General features: G+C 46.2%; 1 protein-coding gene across 1 annotated transcript in view; it reads left to right on the top strand.

Moving 5' to 3' along the window:
• LOC147097670 (zinc finger SWIM domain-containing protein 5-like) overlaps positions 1-27150 on the top strand; it is a 92060-nt gene that overhangs the window by 39961 nt on the left and 24949 nt on the right. Inside the window, exons 3-6 of the mRNA XM_085971667.1 lie at positions 6274-6630; positions 12203-12351; positions 13877-14027; positions 22131-22319. Of these exons, the coding sequence (XP_085827793.1) occupies positions 6274-6630; positions 12203-12351; positions 13877-14027; positions 22131-22319 (846 nt within the window). The remainder of the gene's footprint in view (positions 1-6273; positions 6631-12202; positions 12352-13876; positions 14028-22130; positions 22320-27150) is intronic.

The raw sequence follows: 27150 nt of genomic DNA, 5'->3' as shown, positions 1-27150 counted from the left end.
GGGCCTCAGCATCTGAAGGCACGGCAGCCAATGGCGGAGGAATGAAAATTGAGGGTGTGCAAGAGGCCAAGGCTGGCTGCTGGGAAGAGCTGTTCAGTGTCTTTTCACAGCTGGTCTTTGCGAGTTGTGCTATCTCCAGGCACCAGTATTACACGATCCTGGGGGCGGGGGCACGAGCACAGTTCTCCAGCAATATGAAAGCCCTTTTATTATATTTGTGTCTCTGATTTTTTTTTGGTAATCTGGTATCCATAAGCTGCCTCCTGACATTTGCTATTAAAGCTGGTTTCTGTAGACCTGCGGTGAACATGTAGACTCAAGTCAAACTGTTTCAGGATCACTTATGTGAAATAGCAAGGGAAGTGAGCCAGTGCATTCCACAGGCGGCTTGTGGACTTGCTGGATTCTGGCTGAATGATGGCAGTGTCAGGAGAGGGTTGCTCATCCATCTCTGTCCAGTGACTGATTTTGGTTTGTAGAAGGTACATGATCCCCAGACTTCAGACCATTGGATATTTCCAGAATGTACACTCCTGGCCAAAAAAGTCAGTAAAAGCTCATGATTTCACAGAATCACAGAAACCCCACAGTGCAGATAGAGGCCATTTCGGCCCATCGAGCCTGCACCGACACATATCCCACCCGATCCCCGTAACCCCTACACCAACACATATCCCACCCTATCCCTGTAACCCCACATATTTAATCCCCCTAACACTAAGGGTCAATTTATCATAGCCAATCAACTTAACCCGCACATCTTTGGACTGTGGGAGGAAACCGGAGCACCCGGAGAAAACCCACGCAAACACGGGGAGAATGTGCAAACTCCACACACAGTCACCTGAGGCCGGATTCGAACCCGGGTCCCTGGCGCTGTGAGGCAACAGTGCTAACCACTATGCCATTATAAGCTTTTTGAAAGCTTTGTACATTACTCTTTGCAGTACAGGTATTTACTTCATAGCTCTTCTACTAGGCCTCTGTGTAATCGTGCTAATGCATACATGGTGACAGCATGAAGCATTGTGGTTGCTGCAGGCCGCTTTCTCGCCTTCCCTCGCTCGCCATACAGAGCAGAAAATCACATGCAATTTGTTTAATTAGTAGACCCTGAGACTGCTTTTTAAATATATATATATATTTTGCAAAGACTCCCCAATTTTAATTTGCTTTTAATGTTGTGTTGGGGAGCTCTACAAGAATTTTCTCCTGCCAAGGCACAGCATCCTGATCTCCTCCTGCATGCCCCCTCCTCCACCCAGTTGAGCCAGAGCCACTGTTCTTGACGGATGAATCGAGGTTCTGTTGTACTATGGCTGTTCTCAAAAGCTGTATGTTTGAGGAACTACGCCTTTGGAGAAAGAAATGTACATGGAAAAGGCCAAAATCTGTGAAGGAAACTTGCAGTGCATCAAATCTTTATATGTAATGGTCGATATATTATTGACCCTTTTTATAGTCAGTCATTTGGTCATCTAACAATCGCTTGGAACTGTCCTTTCTAACAGTCTACTCTTCAAAGCTGCTCAGTTCAAGTTTATGAATTTCTTTGAGCACTGAAATTCCCAGTTTGCTATTTTTTTGTTAAATCAAATTTTTAGCGCATAAACCTACTTTGAATTGTTCGAGGTAGACCATAATGCTGCTTGTTTCATTTGCTTTGCCTCGTTCAACTCACTTGGAAAAGCACAGTGGTGATTTTCCAAATTCCATGGTAAGCCTTGGCTGAGTGGTAGCACCTTTTGCCTCTTGAGCCCAAAGGTCAAGGGTTCAAGCCCCACTCCAGCGAGTTGAGCACGTAACCTATCTAGGCTGACACTTCAGTGCAGGACTGAGGGAGTGCTGCACTGTTGGAGGTGCTGTCGTTTAGAAGAGATGGTAAACTGAGGCCCCCTCGGGTGGATGTAAAGGATCTCCAGGCACTAGAAGAGGAGCGGGGGAGTTCTCTCTCTATCTTGGCTAACATTAATCTCGGCAGATTATCATTGGCTCCCGGTTAAGCAGCACCTCGATTTTCAAAATTCTCATCCTTGTTTTCAAATCCATCGATGGCCCTCGCCCCTCCCTATCTCTGCAATCTCCTTCAGCCCCACAACAACCCCCCCCCCCCGAGATATCTGCAGTCCCCTCATTCTGCCCTCTTGAGCATCCCTGATTATAATCGCTCAACCATTGGTGGCCGTGCCTTCTATTGCCCAGGCCCTAAGCTCTGGAACTCCCTGCCTAAACCTCTCCGCCTCGCTACCTCTCGCTCTTCCTTTAAGACGCTCCTTAAAACCTAAAACCTAACTCTTTGACCAAGCTTTTGGTCACCTGCCCTAATTTCTCCTTTGTGGCTCGGTGACAAATTTTTTGTCTTTAAAATACTCCTGTGCAGCACCTTGGGATGTTTTACCAAGTTAAAGGTGCTATATGAATACAAGTAGTTGTTGTCATATCACATTGTTTGTGGGACCTTGCTGTGCATAATTGGATTCCTGAATTTGCTTAGATTGCAACAGTGACAACAAAAGTACTTTGACTGTAAAGCGCTTATGGGGATGTCTTGAAGTCAGGAAAGATGCTATATAAATGCATGTTTGTCTGCTATGGGAACCGCTTACAAATATTGACACTTCATGCCCTGCCTTCTGAAAGATGGTGAAAGCCACCTAAAGGAGAGCGGTTCTTGTCGGTACGTACCAACAGAAATAATGTTCCAGACAGTCAAATCGAGAAATCTGATCTCTATGCCATAAATCTGAACTTGCAGACCCAGTTTGAACACCTTGAATGAGAAGGAAGACGTGGTGTGAGTAAAGTGGAAATAGATTCCGCTGGGTTGCAAAGGAAACTTTGACAAAAGGTTACAAAGGGCATTGTCGGAAGGAGCGAGGGAATGGATAGAATGAATTTCAATGCTGCAATCAGCAGGTATTTTATGTGCGATGTATAGGAGATGACGGAGTGCTTGCTATCTGCGGTGCGCATGGAATGCAATCACTGTGCACTTTATAAGTAGCCGCGAATGCAAACTTTACCGTTAATGGTGTAAAATTAGCTGACTGCATCGAAGTGCAGAATTCACAGTAAAGCACCAGTTATATGAAATTCTTTGGCTGATTGAGGCATAACAGTTGTTGGCAAGGTGTTAACCATTGGTGCATTGCATTCATTTGAATTTCCATAGTAATTAAAGCTCGTTATTACAGACTACCGTGCAAAGTAACAGGAGTTTTGACCTTTTCTCAAATTGATTAGAACTGACACCAAGGACCATATTGTAACTAGTTTTTACAAACTTGTTTGCTCTTTAGTTTAACTGTACAGAGAAAATAGTCAGTTTTGAGTGTTTTCCTACTCTACAGGAAGTGAATCTTGCATTGAACTGTAATGCGTGCCTCTGAATTTGTATGTAGGTAAGGTTGCACACGTTTATCCATAATTCAGTACACTGGCAACTACTGAGGGGGATAGAATACTGCATTGTACCTTTTTTTTATTTTTGGCCTTTAGACAGAACTGAGACAGCTGATTGATGGCTCCCCGGGGAGCGTGTAACTCCTGCCTCACCCTCCACTGCAACTCGGTAGACGTCCAGTAAACTAAGGACCAGTGTCATCTGTCTGCCATCGATTCATTTATTAAAACTAATTAAGGAAAAATGAGCTTCCAGCAGAGCCTGGGGGCAGGCTCGTTCCTCCTGGGGAATTAGGATGATGGAGGTGTGATGTGGTACCGTGGGCTACACAGCTGAGAGCATCAATTACCTTCTCAACAAGGGAGGCATTTGTGAAAATGGCTTTTTTTCTTTTCCTCGTTCTCCTGGAACAAGTTATTGGTGTGGAGTCGTCTTGAAGGGGGCAGCGGTTCCGTCGCTGCAAAGTGGTTAAATTTTTATGTTCGTTAGCAATGTCTGCAGATGGTGCTGCATTTTACCGCTGCTCTTTGATGCCACCCAGCTCTGCCGTGATTACGGGAGCCCGGAGTGTGCACGGCGATATGTCGACAATGTTTTGCCATGTTTTGGAGAAATAAGTAAACGTCTAAAAATAGCGCTGTACTAGAGGATTTGTTGTGTCGCTTAGACACTTTTTTTTGTCTTTCAAAGCCCAAATATTGCAGTAAGGTTCATCTAATTCAGTACGTCGGCTTTTATGACCTTGGAACCATTCCAGAGGCTTTTCGCTTGCATGAATATGCCCAACTTGAGAATGAGTTGAGCATTGCTTGCGGTTGTGCTTCTCAACTGTATATCTGGGAGTCGGTTCAAATTAAGCTGCAGCAAACCCACCTCCCTTTTTTTTCTTGCAATTTCTATTTTTAATCCAAGTTGGCTGCTAAACCGAGCTTCGTTTACATGGCAGAATTTTTAAAATCCCAGTGTGTCCCGCGCCTGTAATTTACTTGCAATTCCCTGCTGGCTGGCTTTAGCATTTACAGTACTCCCAAGCTTGCAGCATTAATGTGGTCGGGGAGTGACTTGAGGTAACACGGTGGCTTTGCTGCTACAGATGTATCCGAGTTCAAAATATCCACTTCTAAAGAAATGGAGACTTGTGAACGGTTCACAATGTAGCTCGACTGCCATGTGCAAATCATTTGAAATGCTGGATTCACAGGAAGTGGCATCTAAATCGGAAAGCCTTTTCAGTAATCCATTCCACTTTTTTATATTCTATTTCAGGGTGGGAGATTTTGCATTGTTGGCTTTGAGCATTTTTAGGCCAAGTTAGCACAGTCAGACAGGGTAAAACTGTTGTAGCACTGCCCCAACGGTCTGAGCATTTACCACGGCGGCATTGTGATTCTTCCAATTTTGCACTTTGGCTGTACAGGAAACTGTGCTATCCGGCACCCACGGGACCGAGCTGCTGCCGTTGCCTCAAAACTGCCGTACTCTCCAGAGTTAATGTTGAGAGATACGGAGATTCTTATCTCCGTATTTGACAACAAACACTGTTGCTCAGCAACAGCTTCTAAACATGGGTGTGGCCTGCAAGCTCTGTAGCTGAAGCTGTTGCTATAGCTACAGACCTTGCACAGCTTGACTGTTCAAACAAAGCAAAAAAAAAAACAATCAAAAACGGCTGCTGGTTTTTGCCGGTGGCTCCAGATTGCCGGATAGCTCGCCTCCGGATAGCACAAAGTTTCCTGTTTTTTTAGGACATACCGTGGAAAATTGCACGCGCCTGCTGCTTTTTGTAGATTAAGAGCGGGCTGTTCTATTTGATGGGTTGAGCTTTATTGAAGTGTTTTTAATTCGGATTCCAGGAGGCCAGTATCCGTGAGGCTCCCCCAAACTTCCGATACTAGTGTCGGCTTCTCTTAGCTTGGCGGCAGAGTCTTCAACCCTGTTGTTGGAATAGCAACACCTGCCGTGGGACCCTGCTCACGGGTGCTGCTCTCCGAAAATCTGAATGAAAACAAAACGGCTATAAAAGTGTCAAGATGGTGCCCAAATTGCGGGCACTTTTGTGCTGTGTTCTTGTGAGGTTGCTCCAAATTCTTTCCTGTCCAAGCCAGGAAAGAAAGGGAGACTTTGTCTCGTTGGGTTGGGCTGAATCCAAACCTAAACCTCATTTCGTCTCTTGGTGCTTGGCAGGCTGTTTGACCACAGGTGGGGCCAGGGGGACATCGCAGTCCAGCCAAGATCCTGTCCTTGTATCCTATTTGCATGTGCTGGATGGCAATCTGGAGCCTTGGTTCCCCCCCCCCCCCCCCCGGGGCGCTGCAGCCAACTCCAATGTCCCAGTTGCTTCCCTAATTGAGCAGCTAACTGGGGTTTAAACCTGGAACTTTCAGTTCTGTATGGCCTACTGCTGTTGAGTGCTGCCTTTACTTCCAGACACTGGAAAGTGGAACTCAGCAAATGCTTAATGAATGCAGGAAGGATGTTCCTGATGGCTGGCGAGTCCAGAACCAGGGGTCACAGTCTGAAGATAAGGGTTAAGCCATTTAGGACTGATGAGGAGGAATTTCTTCACCCAGAGAGTGGTGAACCTGTGGAATTCTCTACCACAGAAGGCAGTAGAGGCCAATTCATTAAATATATTCAAGGAGGAGTTAGATATATGTCTTCAGGCTAAAAGGATCAAGGGATATGGGGAGAAAGCAGGGACAGGGTATTGAATTTGGATGATCAGCCATGATCTCATTGAATGGCGGAGCAGGCTCGAGGGGCCGAATGGCCTACTCCTGCTCCCATCTTCTGTTTCTATGAATCTTAAGTTTTCAAAAGGGCAGTGTTGATTTGAAGAGTATTTTAAATGTTTTTTTTTTTTAACGCAGGATTTCATTTGAGTGGCACTGTGACGGAACTAGCCAGCCAGGGTGAACCTGAGAAAACCTACAAAGTTGCCATCAGCTTTGACCGCTGCAAAATTACCTCGGTGACGTGTGGCTGCGGCAACAAGGACATCTTTTACTGCGGCCACGTCGTGGCCCTCTCCCTGTACCGGATCCGGAAAGCTCAGCAGGTGGAGCTGCGCCTCCCGATCTCCGAAACGTTGTCGCAGATGAACCGGGACCAGCTGCAGAAGTTCGTCCAGTACCTCATCACCGCCCACCATACGGAGGTGCTTCCGACCGCGCAGAAACTGGCCGACGAAATTCTGTCGTCGTGCTCTGAAATTAACCAAGTGCACGGTAAGGAGCAGGGTGCAGTCTGCGTCCGCTGTGGCTGGTTTGTACAATCTGTCGGTTCACTCGATCAGTGCTATTGTGTTGAAATACTTTCAAGACTTGCATTCTGTACGCGATCTTTGTATGAATGCTAATGTATACAGCTGCAGGTAGCACTGAACTGAGGTAAAACTCTTGATTTTTATACACATTGCATTTCACAGTACAGGAAACTCTCGATTTACCGGCACCTAAATAACCGGAAATCTGTTAACCGGTAAAATTCAGGAGTAGGTTCAGGTAAGTTTTACTTCATATTAGTGGCCGTTCCTGGATCTGTGGCTGTAATCAAGGTTCCTGCACTTGTTGCTAAGCAACAGGGACGCTTGGTCTGTGGCCGGGGTTCCTGCACTTGTTGCTAAGCAACAGGGAAGCCTGGATTTGTTGTTGTGTACAGAGCTCGCGTACCTTTTAAACTATACCTCTCTGTAATCCAGATTTTTTGATAAACCGGCACCACTCCGGTCCTGTCGGTGCCGGATAAGAGTTTCCTGTAAACCGAATTGGAGCATTTTCATGCAGTAGTTTCTTGCTATTTGTTCTTGGTTTCACTTGTGTTTTTTTGAACCAATCTATGCACTCTTCAGGGTGAGGCTTTTAGTGTTGGGGAGTCGAACACTTTGATGTTTTTTTCATTTTGCATCCTCATTTCAGTGGGATCAGGTGCATCATAGGTAAGGTGCAGAAAGAGCTCCTTGTACTCTGCTTTGAACTCTGAAGAGGACCCCAATTGCACATATGCTGCCTATTTTCTTTCCACACTGGCCCTCTGTTGGCCTGATATTGCAGGTGTTTGATGTGGGTACCCTGCCCATGAGCTGGGTTGAGGCTGCCCAGAATCACTCTAGGATTCTTAGCCAGCAGCGATGAAGCACTCATCCCTATCGGGGCTGGGATTTTACTCATCGTCCCAATATTTACATCTCCGTCCTCCATTTAGTATTCTCGTGCAACTCTGAACTGCATGATTACTTCAGGTTGCACAAGTTTTTTTTTGTAATTTTTATTTCCAGGTCTGCCACAACTTCGGTGTGTCTGTCTGCATGTGGTTTGTGGAACTGAATGCACCTGGAATTGCAGTGTATAGTTGCATTTAAGGGGAAGCTGGACTGGTACGTGGGGGAGATGGGTACAGAAAGATATGCTGATGAGGTGAGATGAAGTAGGGTAGGAGGAGGCTCATGTGGAGCATAAACACCGGCACAGACCAGTTGGGCCGAATGACCTGTGTGCTGTAACAACTTGCATTTATATAGCGCCTTTAACGTAGTAAAATGTCCCAAGGCTCTTCGCAGAAGCATTCTCAAACAAAATTTGACACTGAGCCACATTAAGGACATATTGGGACAAATGACCAAAAGCTTGGTCCAAGCTTGGTTTTAAAGAGCATCTTTAAAGGAGGACAGAGGCCGGGGTGGTTTAGGGAGTGAATTCCAGAGCTTGGGGCCCAGGCAGCTGAAGGCACGGCCGCCAATGGTGGAGCGATGAAAATCAGGGATATGCACAAGGTCAGAATTGGAGGAGTGCAGCATTCTCCGAGTTGTGGGACTGGAGGAGGTTAGAGATAGGGAGGGGTGAGGCCATGGAGGGATTTGAACACCAGGATGAGAATTTTAAAATGGAGGCATTGCCAGACCGGGAACCTATGTAGGTCAGTGAGCCCTGGGGTGATGGGTGAACGGGACTTGGTGTGAGTTAGGACACGGGCAACAGATTTTTGGATGAGCTCAAGTCTCTGGAGGGTGGAAAATGGGAGACCAGCCAGGAGTGTGTCGGAATAGTCAAGTCTAGAGGAAACAAAGGTATGGATAAGGGTTTCAGCAGCAGATGGGCTGAGGCAGGGGCGGTGTTGGACGATGTTACGGAGGTGGAAGTAGGCGGTCTTGGTGATGGAGCGGATATGTGGTCAGAAGCTCATCTGGTCAGATATGACCTCAAGGTTGCAAACGGCCTGGTTCAGCCTCGGACAGCTGTCGGGGAGGGCTGGAGTCAGAGGCTGGTGAAGGGAGTTTGTGGTGGGGACCAAAGACGATGGCTTCAGTCTTCCCGATTTAATTAGTTGAGTTCTATGTATGCACGATTAATGAAATTAGATTTTAGAGTTGCATTTCTAAAAGTGCCGTATGTTGAAAGTCAGAAAGCACTTTGTGTTGAATTATTTTTGCAATGTAGTGACTGCGTAGGTAAATGTGCCAGCCATATGGAGCAGTAAGATCTCGCAGATGGCAGTGAGATGATTGACCACTTATTTGTTTTGTGGTGTTGGTTAAGGGAGGAATGTTGGGAAAACCTACCTGCTCCTTTGAGTCTTCCCATGGGATTTTTAACACCTACCGAGATAAGCAGTTGGGGACCAGTTTAATCTCATGCGGAGGATGGCACCTCTGACTCAGCATTCTCAGTACTGAGTCGGCCTAGATTTTTTATTTATATATAATGGATATATATGGCCTTTTACATGAATCTAATTCAGCAAAGCAGTCTGCTCCATATAAACTCTGCTCCAAGGATAGCATTCCACCAGTAAACCACTTCCCCATTCGTTCCCTGCTCTAAGTGGTCTAATTATCTCCGTGATGTTTATTACACACTACAGTGAGACTTCACGGGAGGAAGAGGACATTTAAAAATTCTCATTAAATTTGTGTAAAATATCATCTTTTCGCAAATAAGACTGAGATCTGCAAGCTGCTGCTGACAGGAATGCAAATGGGATGTTTTCTTGGCCAAGCTGCGAGTGGTATATTGATCAGAATGTACTGTTTTTAGAATGGCTAAGTTGTCCTTGGGGCAGGCTCTGGGCAATAACATGTCGCGCTGATGAATTCTGTGTCTTAGCCAGCTGAAAGGATGGACATTACCGAGTCTGTTCAGGTAGATCGTTCTAGTACAGCCTTGCAAGGCTTTTGCAGTTCAGTGCGTCCTGCTGCCAAAGGGACACGATTTGCAGTGTACTTGTGGCGTATTTTTTTTTTGGAATGGGAATGGCTGGTGATTTCATTCTCTAATTGCAAAGGACAATAATTGTGATTTAAGATGAGTCGAACAAACCATAAACAGTCCTTTCGTGTTTTTTTTTCTCTGTTGCCAATCCATTCCCATATTGCTTCAGTCCTGTTGGGTGTTGAAAGTGCTAAATGTTGCACTGAAGGCACTGTATGAAACAGATGGTGAGTGAGTGCAGGGTAGATACAGTATTTTTTACACAGGGGAGTGGGGGTGGGGGGAATCGGGAAGGAGGAAGGTCAGATGACTCCATTATATACCATACAACATGGTTTTTGGCAATGTTTCTTCTTTCTCTCTCTCTCTGCCATCTGTTTGGATGCTGCTTCAAACAAAACTATAGCAGGCAGCTTACTTTTTACAGTAATGTGATGTCTGACTTGTATTTTCCCCACCCAATGTACCCACTCACTTGTGTATGATTCCGTGCACCAGTGGTACCTCCCCCGTGTGACTGTTCCTCATGTATAGGTCTGTAGAGTGCCGGCAGATTCTTCATCCCCAGTGGTTGTAATTATTGAACCTGATTGTTGATCAGAATGTACTGTTTAGAATGGCTGGCTAAGTTCTTACTACAGTTGTACAGGGCCTTGGTGAGACCACTCCTGGAGTACTCTGTGCAGTTTTGGTCTCCTTACCTAAGAGAGGATATACTTGCCATAGAGGGAGTGCAGCGAAGGTTCACCAGACTGATTCCTGGGATGGCAGGACTGTCGTGTGAGGAGCGATTGGGTCGACTAGGCCTTTATTCACTAGAATTTAGAAGAATGAGAGGGGATCTCATTGAAACGTATAAAATTCTGACCGGGATAGACAGACTGGATGCAGGGAGGATGTTTCCCCTGGCTTTGCGGGGGGTGTCTAGAACGAGGGGTCACAGTCTCAGGATACGGGGTAGGACAATTAGGACTGATGAGGAGAAATTTCTTCACTCAGGGTGGTGAGCCTGTGGAATTCTCTACCACAGAAGGCTGTGGAGGCCAAGTCACTGAATATATTTAAGGAGATAGATTTCTAGACACAAAAGGCACCAAGGGCTATGGGGAGAGAGCAGGAATATGGTATTGAGATAGAGGATCAGCCATGATATTGAATGGCCCACTCCTGCTATTTTTCTATGTTATCGGACATCCCTATATGCACACTTCCCCAGCAAGGATCAGTGGATGGTGATTTGGGAGCAAGAACCATGGTTTTGTATTTCTCTTTGCCCCCCCCCCCCCCCCCCCCCCCCGCCCTTCAATTCTAGGGCGCTGTGACCTATTGCAGTGTCCCAACTCCTGCCCTGTTTTCAGTCCGTCATTTCCGTTTCTTGATTGATTATTGATGGAGGGGATGTGTGGCTGACTGTTTAGGGTCCATGTTCGCTTTTAATCTGGTGTATAGATTGGGATTCAACTACATTTTAAAAATATCGGTCTATTTTTGATGTGAACTGAACCCAGCCCTTCATTCTAAATATAAAATGCGGCTGGAAGTCGCGAAAGACTTGTAGGAAACCCCACACAGCACTGGATGCAGAAGTGAGGCAGAAAAGCTAATCGTACTAAAACTTTCTGAATATTTAATATACAAATACGCATTTAACACTAATCTTTACGCAAATTTTTAAACTGTGCCTTAATTTATGCAAAGTTTTCCCACATCCCAATTGTGTTCTTCTTGCACCCTGCATTTACTTGCAATGGGTATGGAGCCTACATTAGCCACTTTATTGCAGAGCTGGTGTTGCAATAGGTTATCCATTTACATTCCAGCCTGCAGCTGGATATAGCAGCTCCTGGATAAGGGGCTGAAATAGCCATGATGTATTTGCCTTGTTAATATCGCTGAGGCTAGGCTCTGACCTTTCTACATATGGAGCCTGGCCATACAATCGCCTCACACTCGGGTCAGCTTTATACCGCAGTACCTCCTGAATTGGTGATGAGCGGTGTGTTACACTGCCTTAGACTCTGCCCAGTCCAATTGCCTGAATCTGCATAGCTCATGTTTGTGTTCCAGTGGAGGCATAAAGCAGGTTTACAGCCAGTTTGGTTTGAAGTCAGTAATTGGTACGGTCCAGCTTTAGCAGTCTCGTTTGTCTTTGGCGCTGTTTGTGTACAGGAAACTTTCTGGTATCCAGCACTGACGGGACCGAGTTGGTGCCATTAGATCAAAACTGCCGTATAAACCAGCGCTAATGTTAAAACATGGAGCTTTTCAGGTCCGTGTGAATCAACAAACCCTGTTGCTTAGCAACAGCTTCAAAACAGTCGGCTGCAGCTGCAAGCGTCTCTAGCTGAAGCTGTTGCTTAGCTACAGACCTTGCAGAGCCTGACTGGGGGGGGGGAAAAAAAAGCAACGAGCAGTAAAAATACTTGTAGAAAACGGCTCCTGAATTTTGCTGGTAGATAGAGCTTTCTGGACTTTTAACCTCCGGTTAAACGAAAGTTTCCTGTATTATGGGATTCCACTTGGTTTTTGTAGAGGCTAAGCTGCACTTGTTTTAATAAAAAATAAAAATAATTCTTTCCACACTGCATTACAGGTGCTCCTGACCCCACAGCAGGTGCAAGTATAGACGATGAGAACTGCTGGCATCTCGATGAAGAGCAGGTACAGGAGCAGGTGAAAGTGCTGCTGTCTATCAGTGGGTACTATGGAGCGAGCAAGCAACTACACTCCATGTTTGCCAAGGTAAGTACCCACAGAGAGAACTTGGCAAACTAAAATCCTATAATTGTACAGGGTTATGATCTGTGTTGCTTCTGTGATACACAAGGTTCTTTATCGCCAGCCTTCCCCAAGCATTTCTGAAAGCGATATCCTTGTAAGCTTTTTGTTTCTTGGTGGATTAATTTCCCCCCCTCCCCAACACTTTCAACAGACATCCATTGTGTCTGAGCCTGTGATATCACCTCATGTCATTTGTCATTCCCGACAAGTCTCCTCGCTTGGGCAGTTTTTCTCCTGACCTCACACTGACCATTTTTCAGTAATGGATGTTGTTAGGGGCTGGGGAGGGGCTGAAAGGAGTGGGGAGAGATGGGGGTATTTTGTGTTTGTCTGGAATATAAATGGCCACAACATTTGTGACTTGTCGTATACTTGTCCCAGCATCAAATTTTGCATTGCAAGCATTAAAAAGAAACCCAACACAACGTTCTCTTATGAAGGTGGTGACTTGTGCTGTGGTACATTCCCACCTGCACAGACTACCCTCTGGCAGCTTCAATGTGACCACTTTGCATCACTGCCAATAGACAGTGAATGACGGGCTATCCGCCTGATCCCATCCTTGCTGATCATCCACATACACTCCATTAGGAATTGCTGGGAGCTGGACTCTGCTCTCAAACTCTTCCTAGCCTTCATTGCTGAGGCTAATTGTAATGGCCCTACTCGGTTGATGAGACCATCTAATCTAACAAACCAGAAAAGGGTCCCTAGTTGAATCTCTGGTTGGTCAAGTGCCACACTGGCCAGCTAAAGGTGCTGCAAGCATGCATGTGTAATTCATCCCCCCCCCCCCCCCACTCCCATGGCGATCTATTATTTTAAAACCAAATGGTTAATTGCTTGTAATACAGGAAACTTTGCGATATCCGGCACCGAGCTGCTGCCGTTCTATCAAAACTTCCGGATAGACCAGCGTTCATGTTGAAGGATACGGAGGTTTTCATCTCCGTATCTGACCACAAACACTGTTGCTTAGCAACAGCTTGTAAACACTCAGCCCGTACCTTGGAAGCATCTCTGAAGCTGTTGCTAAGCTACAGAGACGCTTTCCAGAGCCTGACTGTTTTTATAAAAAAAAAAAAAAAAATGCTAGAAGGAAAAAAGCCTAACCAAAACGGCGGCTGATTTCTGCCAGTAGATCGAGGTTTCCGGACATACAACCTCCGGATAAACCAAAGTTTCCTGTGACAGGAAATGCCCAGCAGGCCAGGCAGCATCCGTGGAGAGAGAAACAGTTAATGTTTCAGGTCTGGGACCCTTTGTCAGAAGGGTCCCAGACCTGAAACGTTAACTCTGTTTCTCTCTCCACAGATGCTGCCTGGCCTGCTGAGTATTTCCAGCATTTTCTGTTTCAGATTTCCATTATCCGCAGTATTTTGCTATCGGGTTAATTGCCTGTGTTCATTACGGTTTATAGTGGGGACTTTTGTAATCTAGCTGTTCAATTTGCATGGCTTCAACAATGCCTTTCCTTGCTCGACAGGTGCGGGAGATGCTCAGGATGCGCGACTCCAATGGGGCTCGTATGTTGACACTAATGACGGAGCAGTTTATGGAAGACCCCCGGCTCTCGCTGTGGAGACAACAGGGGACGGGAATGACCGACAAATGCCGAGAGCTGTGGGACGAGTTAGGTAACGGCTGCAGTTTGTACCTTGTATTAAACATACGCGCAGTTTCTTTTGACAGCTCATTGTGGTTATCTACCAGAGTTGGCCCTTTTTAGGGTGGCTTCATTTTATTTTTACTTGAACATTTTTGCTGGTGCATTTTTGCTCTTGGAGAATGCCCGAGACTGAATTATTTTTTTTTATTAGCTTGACAGGTGCTGTAATGGAATTATTTTAGGGTCTTTATGTTCTTGTATTTTTTTAAATTTAGGCAGTCATTTAGCAAAGTTTTTACTTTTTCAATGAGAGTGTTTCTTTTTGGTTTAGCCTGCTCAGTATGTTGGCTGAACAAGCACGCACTCCCAAATAGAGAGAAGCGCTAGAAATATTCAGCTCCAGCAGCATCTGTGGAGAGAGTTAATGGGAATTTTAACCTGGGTGAGCATGTGGGATTTTTGGGGGGGGGGGTTTAAATGGGAAAAAGTTCCAAGCGCGTCAGGAAGCCGGCTCCAACCCGCCGACTTCCGGGTTTTAGTGAGGCAAAACAAGGGGGCGGCCAACCTGCTCCCAGGAGGCGGGTTGGCATTTTAAATGTTAACGAGGCCGGAAACCTCTGATTTTAACCTGCTTTGCAGGTTTTACTGTTGGCGGCCCGACCGGAAGCCAAGTCTGTCAGTCAGGTTGACTTGCGGGCGGGGCATCTGTCTGGGCCTGGAGTTGAAACTCCGCAGCATGCAAGGAAACCCAGACCTTCCCGGTCTCCGGTCTGACACACTGCCCCAGTAAATATCCAGGTTAATGTTTCAAGTTGATGACCTTTTGTCAGACTAACTCTTACTAGATCAACTTTGGGCTCCCATTAATATTTTTTGCATCAAAAAAAATATTCATAAAATATAATTTGCAAGTCAGTGGAAAATTATTTGTATACTGGCCAAGATGAAACATAGAAACATAGAAGATAGGAGCAGGAGGAGGCCATTTGGCCCCTCGAGCCTGCTCCGCCATTCAATGAGATCATGGCTGATCATCCAAATTCAGTACCCTGTCCCTGCCTTCTCCCCATATCCCTTGATCCCTTTAGCCTCGAAATATATCTAACTCCTTCTTGAATATATTTAATGAATTGACCTCCACTGCCTTCTGTGGTAGAGAATTCCACAGGTTCACCACTCTCTGGGTGAAGAAATTCTTCCTCATCTCTGTCCTAAATGGCTTACCCCTTATCCTTAGACTGTGACCCCTGGTTCTGGACTCCCCCGCCATCGGGAACATCCTTCCTGCGTCTAGTCCTGTTAGAATTTTATAAGTTTCAATGAGATCCCCTCTCATTCTTCTAAACTCCAGTGAGTATAAGCCTAATCTCTCTCTCCATACATCATTCCTGCCACCCCAGGTATCAGCCTGGTGCGTACATTTTATATTGCACCTTTTGCATCCCACAGTGCGTCATAGCCAATGAATGTCTACTGAAGTGTAGGGCATTGCGAGAACTCCCTGCTTCTCAAGTGCCATGGGATTTTCGGGTTCTCCCTGAATAGACAAACAATATTGGCTTAATAATAGAGGGCATGTCTGACAATGCAGCATTCTCTCACCACAGCACTGAAGTGTCTGCCTAGATTGTGCTCGGGTCTTGGAGTGGGATTTGATCCCACAACTTTCTCACCGTTGCAAGAATTTTCCCAACCGAGTCAAACTTACAATTATATGCAATAGTTCTTGCATCTGGTTAGGGTGATGCCTATCATCTTGCATTAAAATATGTACCCAGGGCTATGGTTAAAGGCAATGTCTAATTTATTAATCTTGTGCAACTAAATGCACAGTTCTAATGGGAAAGCATCCAATATTTAAAAAGCACAACACAGCACCCTTCATTCATGTTCCACATTTATGGGCCATATGGGGTAAATAGTGGTGTTCTTTTACAAGTTGATGAGATCAATAATTATAAGGAAGGTTTTACCCAGAGGATGTTTAGAATGTGGAGCCATAACTATTGAAGCAGTGTCTATAATTTCTTTTAGAAGAGCATTAATTGCTTGAAAAAGAGGAACATAAAAGGGAATGGAGATAAAACCTCGGTGTAGACATGCTGGGCCAAATGGCCTGTTTTTCTTTGCTGCAACCTTTGGTGTTTCATGGAATCATACAGCACAGGAGGAGGCCATTCGGCCCATTGTGCCTGTGCCGGCTTTGAAAGAGCTCTCCAATTAGTCCCACTCACCTCTCCCTATATCAATTCCCTTTTGAAAGTTATTGTTGAATCTGCTTCCACCGCTCACACTCCGGCAGATCATAACAGCTGGCTGCGTAAAAACATCTCTCCTCCGGTTCTTTTGTCAATTACCTTAAATTTGTGTCCCCTGGTTAATATTTAAATATACACACACCGTTCCCTTTTGAAAGTTACTATCCTCCCTATGTACTCTATCAAAGCACATCATGATCTTGCACGCCTCTATTAAATCTCCCCTTAACCACCTCTGCTCTAGGAGATTGACGCACGGAAAGATGTTCCCAGTATTGGCGTAAAGCACTAGGCCTAGTTTGTGTCCACATTAAACTCCCTCTGCATTGCACCAATAACGTGGCCTAATTCCAACCTCGCAAAAGAGCATTTGCTGTACCAGTGTGAGATTTCCCACTTGCAACAGCAGCATCCTTGTCTTTTTGGATCGAGGCTCATCGAGTGCCAGTCTGTGCCAAACCATGGGGAGCTTTATGCTGCCCACCCACCTTTTACAAAGTCCAAAGTTAAAAGCTGCTTGGTTCTCACTACTTCATGTAGGACACCCCGCAGGGCCAAGTTCTTCTCGGGTGACAACACATTTCTCGGAGGCTTGCATAAATATACAGACGACTCTGTTTTTTGGAGAGCAGCATTCACTTTGCCAGCCTCGCTTTTATATTCCGACTGGGAATGCTGATCTTTCTAGTCCCACTGTGTGCATGCAAGGCCAGCTCCCTGCGTTTATGCAGTTTGAAACTGGCTCGCTCGTCTTTCCTGCAATACCATAGACCTAGGTCTGATGGTCCGCCATGCCATTATTCCCTAGACCCTGGGCTTGTTTACACTATGGGGTGCAGCCACCAGAGGAAGACCCCCCCCCCCCCCCCCCAAACGCCCCATGCCTACAGTCGTTGATACACCTATAAGTGTAACAGTGTCCCTTTGGTCACTGGTAGTTATTTCGGTGGGAGGGAAGCTGAAACATTTCTGGCCTTAATCTGCTGCCAGTAATATGAAACCCTAAAATACAGTTTGGGCTTTCTGCCTCCTTTAGGTGTTAATCTGGCAACACTTGGAGCGCTCCATATATCGAACATGCAATTGGTTTCACATAAGTGAAACCAAACATCTTGTTCCTGATTTCCTGTACTGCTGATTTCCCTCCCCCGGCTAAACATTTGTATTTTTTTAGACATCCATCGCCGGATCTGGCTGGTCCCCACTTCAAGCACTATCTGGCCTCACTGTCCTCTGTTGAAACTGGCTGCTACTCCAGGATCGTGCTGGAGAGCAAAGATAACTCCCAGCTTTTCTCTACTACCAACCGTTTCCTTTAAACCCCTCTTGCCTGTCCCCTCCACTCTCTCTTTCAACAAATGAGGAGCTTACGGACTTTTGTCTGATTGAGACCATCGGCTCCGCTGTCTGTTGCTTCCCCCTCCCTAGCACTGAACCCATGTCTTCCTCTTGTTTCTCTCCCAGCTCCACTTATGCCCCTCAGGTGATGGACCTCATTCCCACTGAACTGCTGACCCCCTCAACTTTCCTTCCAGGCCCTCATGCTAGCTAGCTTGTAAATGGCTCCTTCTCCAGGCACTATTGCCCCCTTTTTCCAAAACTGCTACCAACCGTCCCTTCTCAGTAAAACCCACCTTCGACCTTTCTGTTCTTGCAGACTACTGCCCCATCTCCAACCTTCCTTTCCTCTCAAATGCTTGTGTTGTGACCTCTCCAATACATGCCCATGTTTGAATCCATCCAAACATGTTGCTGCCCTTGCCACAGCAGTGAAATGGCCCTAATCAAAGTCACAAACTGCATCCTCTGGCTATCCCTGTGATGGATTATCCCTCCTCTGCTTCTCCACAGCCTGGTACCTCTCCTCTGTTGTCCAGCTCAGTGGAACTGCCCTCGCTCGGTTCCACTCTTTTTCCTATCCAATCTGAGTCCGTGCCTGTCCCATTCGATCCTGAGCTGAGCTTCCAATCCTATATCCTTTCTATCCCAAAGACCTCTGTACTGCCACCTCTAATATCCTCCTGCCTCTGCCTACCTGCTGCTGAAACCCTCGCCCATGCCTGCGTCACCTTTAGTCTGTACTACTCTACTTTTTTCAGTCCATGGCCTGCAAGTCAAAACTTGGAAAAGCTTAACTTACAAGGTTTTTTTTTTAAAGAAACCTTTTAGAAAAGCCCAGTTGCCAAGCTTGAAATGGCCGATTACAGATTCAGCAGGCACCTGGCAAAAGGAGCTGATCTACAGTTCAACTTGGTCTGCATACGTAATCAAAGCTGCCAAGGGTGTTTTGAATATTGGACTGTGTCCACTGGTCCGTGAGATCAGACCAGTCACACACTCGCTCTCACTGGGACACCTGTGAAACTGACTCGTCCACATCTAGTCTGTTCTGAGCTCTGTTAAGTTTACCGGTGTGCTGACGGTTTCACTGTCGAGGCCGCTGCCACCGAGATTAAAAAAGAAAAAAATGGAATGCTGGAAATCCAGCAGAAAATGCAGTTCTGTTGGAGGTTCTTATTTAAGGTGGTATCTCTCAGCTGATTTGACCTGTGCATTTTCTGCTGCTGCAATGGAGGCTTTAAACGTTTGAATCATACGAATTAAGATGAACACACGGGGACTGCCCTGACGGCTCAGCTGGTTTAAAGCAGCGAGGCCCACCTCCCGTGGCCCAGTGAGGCCCTGGCCTCCCGATCCCTGTCCTGAATGAGCTGATCTGAACTGGAGCCTGTATTGCAACTATTCTCCGATGTTTTCCCAACCCCCCAAACATCAGGAACATTCGGCCCAGGTTCTCACCGCTGATTGCTGTCTGGTGATCCATGTGTGCAGAGGTCTGATGCAAAATTGATCCGGCTTGGACATGATGCCTGTTGTAGTCAAATAGCCAGACACATTGGAACTGTATTCCAACCAGGAGTCGATGCACTAAGGGAGGGGGCGGGTCATGTGTTAATTGAGGTGGGTTTATCGTAAATAAATCTTGGTTTTTTTAAGCCACCTGGCATTATTTTTGTTTTGCATTTATAAGTAGTCCTACAGAAACCTAGCAAAATACAGGAAACTTTGTGCTATCCGGCACCGACTGGACCGAGCTGTTGCCGTCCCATCAAAACTGTCGGACAAACCAGTGCTAATGTTGAAACATAGAGATTTTGAGCTCCGTATCTGGCAACAAACCCTGTTGCTTGCAGCTTCTAAACAGCCGGCCATACCTTGCAAGCGTCTCTAGCTTAGCAACAGCTTCAGCGAGACCTTGCAGAGCCTGACTGGTTGGAAGAAAAAAAAAAGCAACAAAAAGAAAAAGAACCTAACGAAACGGCTCCTGATTTTTGCCGGTGGCGCGAGCATTCCGGACAGTTAACCTCTGGATAAACCAAAGTTTCCTGTAAGTTTTTCCTTCCCAACTCTCTTCCTATTCAATTTCTATCTGTATATTGCTAGGCTGCTTATAATTTAATTTTTAGCTTGTGCAAAAAGTTCCATCAAACTTCAATTTAACTTGGATATTTTTATTCCCTTTTTTTGGCCATTGAAGCAAGTTTTGTTCCCTTTTTTTCCCCCCTGTCCGCAGTTTGTTTGAGTGTCTCCTGGCACAGTTGTGTGTTGTCTGGAGCGAGGTGGGTGGAGGGGGTATGAGCCAGGCACGAGGTGCTACGTCGCTAGTCCATTCTGACCTGTGTTTTCAACACTGCTCCCGTCTTCTCCACGCCCCGTGTGGGAATGCTTGGCCTCCGCTTGCCAACTCCCCCCGCCAGCACAGGAGATTGGGAAGCGAGACTTATTTTTACTGCCTGTCTATCGATTTCATTACTTCAATTTCTCAGCTCTGGGATGTGCACATTCTTGGTATCCAAGGTGTTGTTTTCAAAACTGCAGCCAGTTTGAATTCCTTTTCACCTGGCACATTTTGTGCTTTACATACCTGTCCGGTGAATATTTCTCCCCACTTTCCATTTTGCTCAAATTAGGCATCCACTGTATATCTATCTCCATGTCTCCAGTGGCCCAATCAGGACAGGGTAATCCTTTTCTATGATGGATGAAGCTGATAAAGCTAATTAGTTTAAAAAAAAATAGAACGTGTGCGCACAGGCTCTCCCACTGATAAATTTATCTGCTTCTGTAAATGTGTGCTGATGCCGCACCTTAGTACCATTTCACGTGCTTTCCATGTTAAGGGTACAAGCATTTTGCAATTAACAATGGAATGCAGCATTGCATGAAAAGGAAGACTTGATTAGAAAGGAAAACAGAAGAATGAAGTACTTGTAGTATAGTCACTGTTGTAATGTGGCAGCCAATTTGCACACCAAGTCCCACAAACCGCAGTAAGAGAATGGCCAGAATCAATTTTTTATTTTTTGTTATTAGTTGACGGGCATTGGCCAGCACACTGGGGAAAACTCCTCTTCGAAATAGTGCCGTGGGATCTTTTATGTCCACCTGAGGGCAGACGCTCCGTTTAAAGTCTCCTCAAAGACGGTACCTCCGACAGTCTGAGCTGGAGTGTCAACCAAGATTCTGTAATCAAGTTGGTCCACAATACAGTCCTGTGACACTTCATTGTTGTACAAATGACTTGGGTGTCTGTCTGTAAGGTGAAGAATGAGACTGATATCCCGTGTGCTTCATGTAGCTGCCTATGAAGCTTAGTTTAAATTAGATTCTCTAGATGGTACATTTTTATGAAGCCACTGTTCATTCGCTCATTTTACGATTGTTCTAGATGTATATTCCCATGCGTAGCTTTATGGAATTGCTCCGCACCCTGCCTGTATTGTGCTTGCAGGAGGGACGTATAGTCGCGTCAAGGCTACTTGCACTAGTTGATGTGGAGGCTGAGGCAGCTCGTTTGGCTTTGGGGGTTCATTGAATTTGAGCGATGGGACGGAGCCCTGAATTCTGGCGGTTGTTGGGATTCGATGCCTCGTTGCTAATGAATGGGTTGCTCTGCTGAAGGGGCAGTTTGTCTTGAGTGGCAATCCAAGACTAAGCCTGATAATTCCCCTCTGAAAGCCTGTACTGTTGGCAACGTATTGGTATGTTTCCCCTTGTGAGGGTTGGCCGGGGAAATTTGGGCAACCTTGCAGGAAGCAACTGAGTAAAGCTTTTGTGAAATAGAACAGAAATTGCTGGCAACACTCAGCCGGTCAGGCAGCATCTCCGGTGTGAGGGAGAAACCACGTTAACGTTTCACGTCTCATGACTTTTCATCAGAACTGGAAGATGTTAGAGATGAAATCTAGCTTTGGTTTATATCAACAATCTGAGTTGATGCAGACACACAGCCAGCTTAAAATTGGCACGGCTTCAGCTCTCTGGCAACTTTTATATAGTCGAAACCATGGTTTTCTCGACCAATTCAATCTTTAAATGCCACTGCAGAGGGAGTGCTGGTGACTCAGTTTTATGACTGTAATACAATAAAATGTATGGCTGAAGTTATTCTCCAATGGCTGCGGCTATCATGTCCGTGCAGAATCCTGTTAAATGAGTCGTGATGGTGGAAAGAGAAAGGTGACGAAATATACCAGTCATGCAGCAAGTATTAACCATGTTCTCAGGTTTTTGCACCGATGGGATGGCAGATCGAGCAACTAAGAGCTGGTCCTTTCATTACCCTTTCAAAGTGCATGTCATGTGAAAGTGTATTTGTGGTTTGTGATTGCCAGCCCAGTTGTTGCTTTGAAATTTCTTTTTGATGTCAAAAACAGCTGAGAAAAGCAGCCGGTTAAGTTTCAGGAGGCCACAGACTTCCCCCCGAGGCAGCACGCTGCACCCACCCTATTGTTTACACAGCAACACCAAAGTGGTTCAGGTTTATTTTGGTCACGTTTTTTGTTTTAATCACCAGTTTCTCCCTCCCTCAGGTGCTCTCTGGGTGTGTGTAGTACTGAACCCTCATTGTAAGCAGGAGGAGAAAGCTGGCTGGCTCGAGCTACTCAGGAAGTGGAACAACATGGATGTCTGCCCACAAGAAGATGGTAACTACGGCAATCATGTCAACGAAACTCCTAGTATCACTGCTGGTATACAACACAACTCAAATCGAAACCAAGGTATTTAGCCGGCTGTTCTGTTGGAACTTTCCAAAAACACACATTGCCATAACGTGTATGTTTGTCTCGGTTTCCTATCCACCCTTGTACAGGTCTTGCAACAATGTTAATGGAAAAACTGATGTGTGTGTGGTTTGTTTCAGTATTATGAGTGACAAATGGTTTCAAACTTGCCCCCTCTCCCTTTTTTGTTTCTCCATCACTTGTCCAAACAAAGGTCTTTGCAGGCAATGTTCCCTGTAAGCTGCACTTTGTTCTGCGCAACCTGTTTCTCTTAATGTGCGGTCCCTATTTAAATTTCTGTGCGGGGGCAGTATTTGCAATGTAAAAGCCGGTGAGCGGCCCGCGCGGAACCGTTCAGATTACTGTGTGGCCGCGCACAGGCCCTTCGGCGGGAGCATTGCTTGCAGGGTGTTGTCAAGAGATTTGTGATGACGTGTTCCCGTCTCCAACCCATTTAGTTACGGCCATGTTGAGATTCCACAGATGATCACTGCCTCAGCATCTCACCCCAGTGGCCATTCCTGGTGTTTGTGGTCTTATTTGACCGAGGGGGCATTTTCGGCTGCGCTGGATAGCCACACGTGCTTTCCAGGAAGGGGTTGATTGATGACAATTAGGAAGAAGAACCCTCTTGCCCATCGCTCCCTTCTGCCCTCCCCCCCCCTCCCTCCACCCCAAAGCCTGGCACACCTGAGCAGTATTTGCTCCCATCTGGATTAGCTAGTTAATAAGTGTTATTTTCATGCTAGTTAGAGATGATACATCACCTTCTGGAGACCTGTCTTTTGAAGGAACATGGGAACAGGAGGAGGTTATTTAGCCTCTCTGGCCTGTTCTGCCATTCAATGAGATCATGTCTAATCTGTGACCTAACTCCATATACCCGCCTTTGCCCCATACCCCTTAATACCTATAGTTAACTAAAATCTCACTCAGAAATGACCCAGCATCATCTGTTTATGGAAGAGTTCCAAACTTCTACCACCCTTTGCGTGTAGTGAAAAAGCAATGACCTGGACTGAGAGACTCTCACTGCGGCAGTGTCCCTTGCCTTTTTGTTTATCCCAGCGCTCTATACTATTTATATTTTAAATAAAGTACTGATTGGGCTGCCAGAGTGCTCGAACCTAGCTGGTCATTTGAGGTGTTCCCAAGTGTGTCTCGATGCGCAGCTGGTCTTCCTCTCTGCTTGGCACCTTTTTTGGTGGCAGAAACTGGAGATCTGGAGTCTTGACATGAACCCACCAATTTGGAACTTCCATCAGGCACCACGCCCCAGCCCTCATTGACCTCCTCATTATCGAGGAGCTAGTGTGCTTCACACTCGCCAGATGGTTCACTGCCAGGCATTCGATTATCAGTTAAGCTACTGGGGTGCATTCGTAATCCATTGAATTGCAAGTCTGAACACATGAAGCTGATGAGTCAAATGTTGTGGCTACTTCTAAAGTATGGCATGGAGTTTTGGACCTGCTAACTATATCTGCATTAGCAAGAGATTGGAAGTGTGATCCAGAACAATTCTCGGCCTTGGGCGGCTACATTTATGAAAAGACTCGCTTGACAACTTGTATTAACTGAATAGACCTGAGTGAGGGGTGACATGAAAATGAAAGATACAGATTTGTTCATGGGATGTGGTCATCAGCATTTACTGCCCACCCTTAATTGCCTTTTGAGAAGGTGGTGGTGAGCTGCTGCCTTGAACTGCTGCAGCGTGGTGAAGGTACTCCTATGGTGCTGTGTTGAGGAGTTCCAGGATTTTTGACCCAGCGGTGATGAAGGAACGGCGATCTATTTCCAAGTCAGGATGGGGTGTAACTTGGAGGTGGCGGTGTTCACATGCGCCTGCTGCTCTTGTCCTTCTAAAGTGGTGGAGGTCGTGGGCTTGGGAGGTGCTGCCGAAGAAGCCTTGGCGAGTTGCTGCAGTGCATCTTGTAGATGGTACACACTGCAGCCACGGTGCGCCGGTGGTGGTGGGAGTGAATGTTTAAGGTGGTGGATGGGTAGATGAGGTTTAAGCAAAAAAAATTCAACTTGGGGCAGTGAACATGGAGTACCAAATTCACAAGCCTTTCAAGCATGATTTCCCTGTAAAATAGTGCAGCTGTGGAGGAGGCTTCCAGAGAAGGTGGTTGATTTGGGGTAAGCTGACCCTTTTGAAAGGGAATTGGATCTGTTGAGAACTGGGATTGAGGATTATTGACTTGGAGGCAGTAGGGGAAAGAACTACCTGCCACTTCAAAGTAGGGGTTCAACAGGTTACAGGGGGGTGGTGGGAGGGGTTAACTGGCCCTTGCTCTGATCTTTAGTCACCTCATGGTTGTACAGGAATTTATTCAGTATGTTTGGGACCGACGGTCAGGTAGTCTTTTCCCCATGATTTCTTTGAAGCTTGTTTTGTAAAGAACTTTTGGGGCTGGGGATAATGTCATTGCACTTTACATCGGAACGTGCATAGCGCCCGAAAAAGACTCTGAAAAATTTGTTCAAGGGTGGGCTCGGTGTTTAAATATGATCTGTAGTTCACAAAAATATTTGAACTTTGCTACTACTTGCACTTTCTCATGGTTATAGTTTTCAGGCTTCAAAGTAACTTGAGTCAATGGCAGTAGATGGTCGAGATTGCTAAATACAGTAAAAATGCAGTTAGTTCTGCTCTGTCGAAACCTACTTGATTGATGCTGTGGAACTGCTTCCAGAGAAGGTGGTTTTGTGAGATGTCTGCACTGCTGATAATCCAGATATGCTACCCTCCCACCTTGACTGGAGCACTGGAAATACAACATGTCAAGGGCAGGTCTGTACAAGCCAGCTCACCTGAGAACTGCACGGCTGGCATGCGGAGAGCTCGGCTTGCGATGGTCGCAGCAAGGCTGGAGCCCCTGTGCCCCAGCAGCAGCCATTGTCCGATGGCTAGGGCCAGCTTGCAGGGATAGGGAGGGAGCCTGCCTTACGGAGTGGAAGAGTGGCATTGTGCTGAACACTGCAGCAGTTAAGCGACACAGGGTAAGTTTTATAGTTGCATTTGTGAGATTCACACCGGGGAGTGGCAAGGCACAGGTTGGCACCGACCAAGTCCCACATGATAAATTTGTCATCTCGAGCATTCCATTTAGGAACGACGTGTTCCTGGTTGGAGGGAAAGAAATTCGGTGACTAACTGAAGATTGTTGCGGGGTATCAGTCCGTCGTTGTGTATATTAAAGACCGAGATCGATAGATTTTTGGATACTAAGGGGACCAAGGAGATGTGGATAGCGGGTGGAGTTGAGGTAGAAGATCAGCCATGATCTTATTGAATGACGGAGCAGGCTCGAAGGGCTGAATGGCCGACTCCTGCTCCTATTTCTTGTGTTCTCTCCATACTCTGTGTACCTTGCCCAAGTGTTCACTCTTCCAGTGTGTGCCTCGGCGCTGAGCACAAGGTTATTTTAATTCTGAGGGTGAGCATTCATAGAATCATAGAAAAATTACGACACAGAAGGCGGCCCATCATGTCCGTGCCGGTCGGAAAAGAGCTACCCAGCCTAATCCCACTTTCCAGCTCTTGGTCCGTAGCCCTGTAGGTTACAGCACTACAAGTGCATATCCGAGTACTTTTTAAATGCGATGAGTGTTTCTGCCTCTGGGTGACTTTTTTTCCTCATCTCCCCTCTAATCCTTCTACCCATTACTTTAAATCTATGCCCCCTGGTTATTGACCACTCTAAGGGAAATAGGTCCTTCCTGTCCATTCTATCTAGGCCCCTCATAATTTTATACACCTCAATCAAGTCTCTCCTCAGCCTCCTCTGTTCCAAGGAAAACAACCCCAGCCCACCTAATCTTTCCTCATAGCTAAAATTTTCTAGTCCTGGCAACATCCTCGTAAATCTCCTCTGCACCCTCTCCAGTGCAATCACATCCTTCCTGTAATGTGGTGACCAGAACTGCTCGCAGTACTCAAGCTGTGGCCTAATCAGTGTTGTATACAGTTCTAGCATAACTTCCCTGCTTTTATATTCTATGCCTTGGCTAATAAAGGAAAGCATTCCGTATGCCTTTTTAATAACTTTATCGACATGTCCTGCTACTTTTAAGGAACTGTGGACATACACTCCAAGGTCCCTCTGTTTCTCCACGCTTCTCCGTATTCTCCCATTAATTGTGTATTCCTTTGCCTTGTTGCCCCTCCCCAAATGCATTACCGCAGACTTTTCTGGATTGAATTCCATTTGGCACTTTTCTGCCCAACTGACCAGTTCATTGTTGCCCTGAGAACTGCTGCAGTCGCTGTGGTGATGTCATTTGGTTTTTGACTGACTAGCACCAACAGTTGGAGTGCGAACATGTTCTGGACCAGCATCTCCCCACAAGGAATCACTGGATAGTTATCAGAAGTAGGAACCCTTGGGCTACTGTTTTTTAAAGCCCTTCCAGGTCCCAGGGACACTGAGGACGATTGTAGCAGCCCAACCATTGCCCCATCGGAGATTGGCTGACTCTGAACAGACGTGGGATCGAAGCAGAGATATTTAAGGGGAAGCTAGATATGTACACGAGGGAGAAAATGAATAGAAGGATATGCTGGCGGTCTGAGATGAAGTAAGGTTGGGAGGAGGCTTGTGCGGAGCGTAAGAACATAACATTAAAGAGGAGCAGGAGTAGGCCATTCGGCCCTTCGAGCCTGCTCTGCCATTCAAGATGATCATCTACATCAACTGCAGCATCCTGCTCTATCCCCATCACTTCCCACTAAGCTGCGTGGCCACAGTCATCCGCAATGTCCTGCGCAGGCCGCTCGCCGGCTTTCACATTGTAGGTACCGCGCAGGCGCAAAACTTTG

Source organism: Somniosus microcephalus, chromosome 31, assembly GCF_052327205.1.
Source record: "Somniosus microcephalus isolate GS21.2 chromosome 31, FLI_Smic_1.0, whole genome shotgun sequence".
In the NCBI taxonomy this organism is placed as follows: domain Eukaryota; kingdom Metazoa; phylum Chordata; class Chondrichthyes; order Squaliformes; family Somniosidae; genus Somniosus; species Somniosus microcephalus.
The sequence above is the reverse complement of the archived record's forward strand: the minus strand, read 5'-3'. Positions and strand labels throughout refer to the sequence as shown.